This window comes from Sprattus sprattus, assembly GCF_963457725.1.
Source record: "Sprattus sprattus genome assembly, chromosome: 12".
Taxonomy (NCBI): domain Eukaryota; kingdom Metazoa; phylum Chordata; class Actinopteri; order Clupeiformes; family Clupeidae; genus Sprattus; species Sprattus sprattus.
In genome coordinates this window covers 14,053,324-14,058,323 of record NC_137910.1, presented here as the reverse complement: position 1 = coordinate 14,058,323, position 5,000 = coordinate 14,053,324, and the positions used below count along the sequence as shown (strand labels likewise).

The 5,000-nt window shown below is 47.5% G+C and overlaps 1 protein-coding gene across 1 annotated transcript in view; it reads right to left on the bottom strand.

The window, feature by feature from the left end:
• The window catches only part of meis1b (Meis homeobox 1 b), a 71,041-nt gene that overhangs the window by 6,057 nt on the left and 59,984 nt on the right, over positions 1-5,000 (bottom strand). The window contains exons 10-11 of the mRNA XM_080849306.1: positions 1,672-1,811; positions 603-692 (exon numbers count right to left, since the gene is read on the bottom strand). Of these exons, the coding sequence (XP_080705432.1) occupies positions 603-692; positions 1,672-1,811 (230 nt within the window). The remainder of the gene's footprint in view (positions 1-602; positions 693-1,671; positions 1,812-5,000) is intronic.

Genomic DNA, 5,000 nt, shown 5'->3' with positions numbered 1-5,000 from the left:
GCCCATCCCACTCATGGGGCCTAGAATGGAAAGAACACAGGGAAAGAAGAACACCAGAAGATGAGAAAAAAAAAGACACCGACAGTTTCAGACAAGAGAGCCAGACAAGAATCAAAAGCACAATCCCACATTTATGAAAGTTAAGAGTGGAAGTAAAGGCGGACATTAATTATAGTGTCAGATTACACCAAAAATTTCACAGGAGATCGGTGGGAAGGGGAGTGGATAGGTTCCTCTCGAATTTGTATGAGGGTGTGTGGTTGGGGTTGTACGGCGGCGACCACAGGAGAGAAAAAGAGACAAAAACAGAGAGAGAGAAGGAAAGAGAGAGAGAGAAGGAAAGAAAGAGAGAGAGAGAAATTCGGAAACGAGAGACGGAGAGGGCAAAGGGGGTGTGATGTGATGGCCTACACCTGTGCCAGTCTGCCGGCACGTCCTTGCAGGGGGCCCTTCCCCTGGAGTGTGAGTGTGTGTGTGTGTGTGTGTGTGTGTGTGTGTGTGGTGTGTGTGTGTGGTGTGTGTGTGTGTGTGAGAGTGAGACCAGAGTCTTGTGGGAAGGTAGAGGTTTGCAGGGGGGACGGGGAGACACGCCAAAGTCTTACCAGGTGGTCTGATTCCCATGTGCTGCTGTCCGTCCATGACAAACCCACCCATGGGCTGACCATCTGGGTTGTAGGGGGCTCCTTGACTTACTGGAGGAGAAGGGAGGGTGGGGGAAAGGGCACGGGACAGTGGTCAATTAGTGCTTTTAATTAAGTTTCCATGGCTGAAGCAACATCATCTGTTAATGTACGCAGTCTGAAGCCACCCACCCCTGATTGTCTGGCTGTCTCGTTTGTGACGCTATACCAGCTAGGAAACATCCTCAGATGAGGAGACCAAAATCTAAAAAATGACCTCCACATTCTAACTGACTGGATATGACTTACCTTACCCATACCTTAGTTTGATTACTTGTTTCGAGTCTTTTGAGTTTTCGAATGTATTAAAACAGTAGAGGTAAAAAAACTGCGCTCCATACAATAATAATAGACAAAAATACTCCTCTCTAGCCAGGAAGAGGTCAGACATACCTCTACCATCCCCCTCCCCCAGCTAGCCAACCAATAGAAATCCACTTACTGCAGATATACGCTGTTTGGGGGTTATTCAAGCAAAAACAACAACTCAACCCCAGTGAATGCTTTTGAACTTTACTGAGTCCCTAATGCCAGGCTGACCTCTGAACCCTATTACAGGTAATAAAGTTTACAGCAGTCCACAACAAGCCATGCACCAGGGGACGTCTCACTCACGGCAGCAGGGAGGAGAGGGGAGCCGAGGAGTAAGGAAGGAAAGAAAAGACTAGCAAATGTTTGTGTTTTTATTTTGAAAAATGACAAATCCGTCCTCTTAATTGGCCAATATAACCACAATTTAGGCTCTGTGTCCCCAGTTATCTTCCGGGGTGGTAGGAGATTACTAGGAGGGAGCAAATTAGGCCAGGCTGAAATGAGTTCTCACTCAAGAGTTATGGTATGAATACGTTTTAATTCTGTCATTTCAGATTTGTCTTGTTGGTTTTTGTATCTGTAATCTGACAACAAAGGGCCCAAGACAGAGTGATTAGTTTGGGGTTAATCTGATGGATTTTAGTTGGTTGCCGTAATCCAGACTTCATAACGTATTTACCGGCCGGGGGATCTCCGGGTGCATGGCTTGAGGAGGGCTTTCGCCTGTGCGACTTGAATACAGTAATTATGGGAGACTTGCCTGCTCGATTAGACTGGTCAATCATGGGCTGCACTATTCTCCTTCTTGCATTTATGAACCTGTGAGGAGACAGAAAAACAAAGACAAACATATGGTCAGTTTCAATACTTCTTTACCGGAGAATCCAACCAGAATCATTTTTTGCTGCCGCAATGGAACGTTTGGTGGGAAGTCTGCAGTTTTTCCTCAAGTGGTTGTCGGAGTTTCCCACATGGCGTGTTGTCAAATTCACCTTGTAATGCTGTGCAGATCAAGCCTGACAGCTAACTAGGGAGGTAAAGACGGAAGGACTGACGTTCCCTTCTGTAACACGTCAAATCAGAGGGCAGGGAGGGTCGGCGCTAAAAATCATGCTATAACTGCAAGAGCAACATGAGCTGAACTCACAAAAGCTCCTGGCTTGTACAAACTTGTAGGCCTTCAACATACATCGTTTCAGCAAAGCAAACAGAGAGAGTCTTTGTGAATCTACTGAGTGTTTTTTTTTTTCACTTTCTCAGCTCATGAGAGCATTGCCATGTCGTTTTTTCTCTTCTTTCTCCTCCTTGCTCCTCCACCTTACTGCGAGGCTGCTTCATGTTCTGATTCTTGACTTGGCAGTGACCACAGGAATGAAATTTGTGTGGGAAAAAGTTTGCGGAGAGAAAAATGTCACGATGGAACGAGAGCAAGTTAGGTTGTTCCTCTCCTTTTTCCTCTCTCCCTCTCTCTCTCTGTCTCTGTCTCTCTCTCTTTTGCTTCTCACACAGTCTTCCTATACACTTAAGAGAAAGAAAAAACATAAATGTGGGACGTGTTAAGCCAATGTTTTTTTTTTTTGTTCTAAGCTGACACAGTCTCAGAAAGCCTTGGTTGTTTTCAGCACCTCAGATTCAGTATGGGCATGAAATATCATGACAAAAACATATCTGCCATACATAGCTTCTGACCCCCACCCCCTACAACCCCACCCGACCCACCCCACCCCGCGTTAAAGACCTCTTTGGCCTAACTTTGCCTAAAACCTTCTTAACTGACCCTGTGACCTGTGCTGACCTCTGGGAGAGCAAGCTCAGGAGTCCCAACTTGATTTATGTCCTCCTGCTGTTGTCCCAGTTGGGCACTTCCATTTCATCTTTTGAGGGGGGAATTAGTAGACTTTTAGGGAAACAATAGCCACACTACTCTTTTCAAGGCAAAAAAAGCAAAAGAGGAGAGAGAAGGTTGGGGTGGGGTGGAGGAAAAGAGAAAGAGAGAGAGAAAGAGAGAGAGAGAGAGAGAGAGAGAGAGAAAAGACACTGCAGACAAAGAGTCGCCCAAGCAGGCATCTGCTAGCTCTCCTAATGAGTGTGCTTATCCCCTCCTCTTATATGTGTGTGATAGCTCCTGAATCTGATTTTCCCATGTCACTGTCAAGACATGGGAAACATCCACTTAAGAGGCTTTCCAAAGAAAACTCGGAACAAACACACACACAACACGTAGAGAGAGGGAAGGGGAGAGAGGGAAGAATGCACGGACATGGCAGTGCACCATCAAATGAGGGAATGTCTGGAGTTTTATCACCACCAGCCTGCAGTGCTGGGGGAGTCTCAGGCTCAGGCTCGGCATTCCTTTTATTGCTCTCTCCATCTCAGGCAGGGGTCAGGAGAGGGTCAGTGTTGTCTATCTCCTGACCCCTGCCCTCCGCAGTTTGGATTTTCCTCTCTCTCTCTCTCTCTCTCTCACACACACACACTCCTTTCCTCTCTCTGTCTCTCTCTCTATCTCTCTCACACACACTCACTCCTTTTCCTCTCTCCCTCTCTCTCTCTCTCTCTCTCTCTCTCTCTCACACACACACACACACACTCACTCCTTTTCCTCTCTGTCTCTCACACACACACACACACACACTCCTTTCTCTCTATCTGTCTCTCTCACTCACACCCAAATACACACATACTCACACACACACACACACACAAACACACACACACACACACACACACACACACACACACACACACACACATACACACCTTTAAACTGTGGAAATAGCCTACTCTATTCTCTCGTGAAAAAACACAACGGTATCTTAAGCTTCCTCTCGCTGTGCTCCACACCACCATATCTCAGGCCAGATGCACCAAGGATCTGAACAAAGGACAAGTGCTGCACAATACCAGGCAGGGGGATGGAGGGAGGTAACGAGGGAGGGAGGGAGGGAGGGAGGAAAGGGTGGGAGGGAGAGGGAAGGAGGGGTCTGTAGGAGTGTGAGGAAAAGAGAAAGAATGGTCATGCTCTGTTGTGTGAGCCAGGCGGACGCCTCTGAGCTGACGGTTAAGAAGGCAATCAAAGAGCTGCAAGGGGCCGCGCGGGGAGAGGGAGAGCCCAGGCTGGGGGGGGGGGGGGGGGGGGGTGAGCTTGTGGGGGGGGGGGGGGGGGGGGGGGGCGCCATTAGGAGTTAAAGTTCACCTTTGCGCGACCCCTTCCGCGCCATAGGCCCTGCGTTTATGGCCCTGTTCAGTTTCGACTTCCCATCGGCGCACAATGAGGCCGACTATTCAGCCCGGCCGCGGGGGACAATGGGGGGCTATTTTGGAGCAGAAACGCCACTGGTGGCACTTTCTAAAGTTGGTCGCGAAAAAGGAGGGAAAGAAAAAGAAGAAGAAGAAGAAGAAAAAGGAGGAGGAGGAGGAGAACATGAAGGAGGAAGAAAAAAACAATAACACAGGGCTTAACCAATTTTAGAATTAAGAGATCCCTCCTCCTCTTTACTCTCACAATTTCTATTAGTTTGTGTGTGCATCTGTATCTGTAAGTTGTGTGTGTGTGTGTGTGTGTGTGTGTGTGTGTGTGTGTGTGTGTGTGTTTATTTCGGCACATTACTTCATCGCTCATTTCTCTGTCTGCACACACTGAGGAGCTGCTTGGTTGGGAGCGGGTGGAACTGATTGCAGTCACGTCTGCCAGACTCTCACTAATGTCCCATTCTCATTACAAACGCACAGGTGTAGCACAAACAGCACGTGAAATGGCCAATTAAAAGCAAGAAATTGTCTTTTTCATCAGCTGCCTTTGTTGCGTGACCAATGGGGGAATAATTTAATAACCATTGCTGGAAAGATCTGGATTAGAGATACAAAAGGTTGCTTTTCAGCACGTCTATCTCGCGTACGGGGAGCAATCGAATTTTCACTGACTTTCAAAGCACAATTATTTTCAAATGATGTAATCAGCACACACTTGTGCCTGTCCAAGACTTCTACAGAGATAAGAGTATTTGC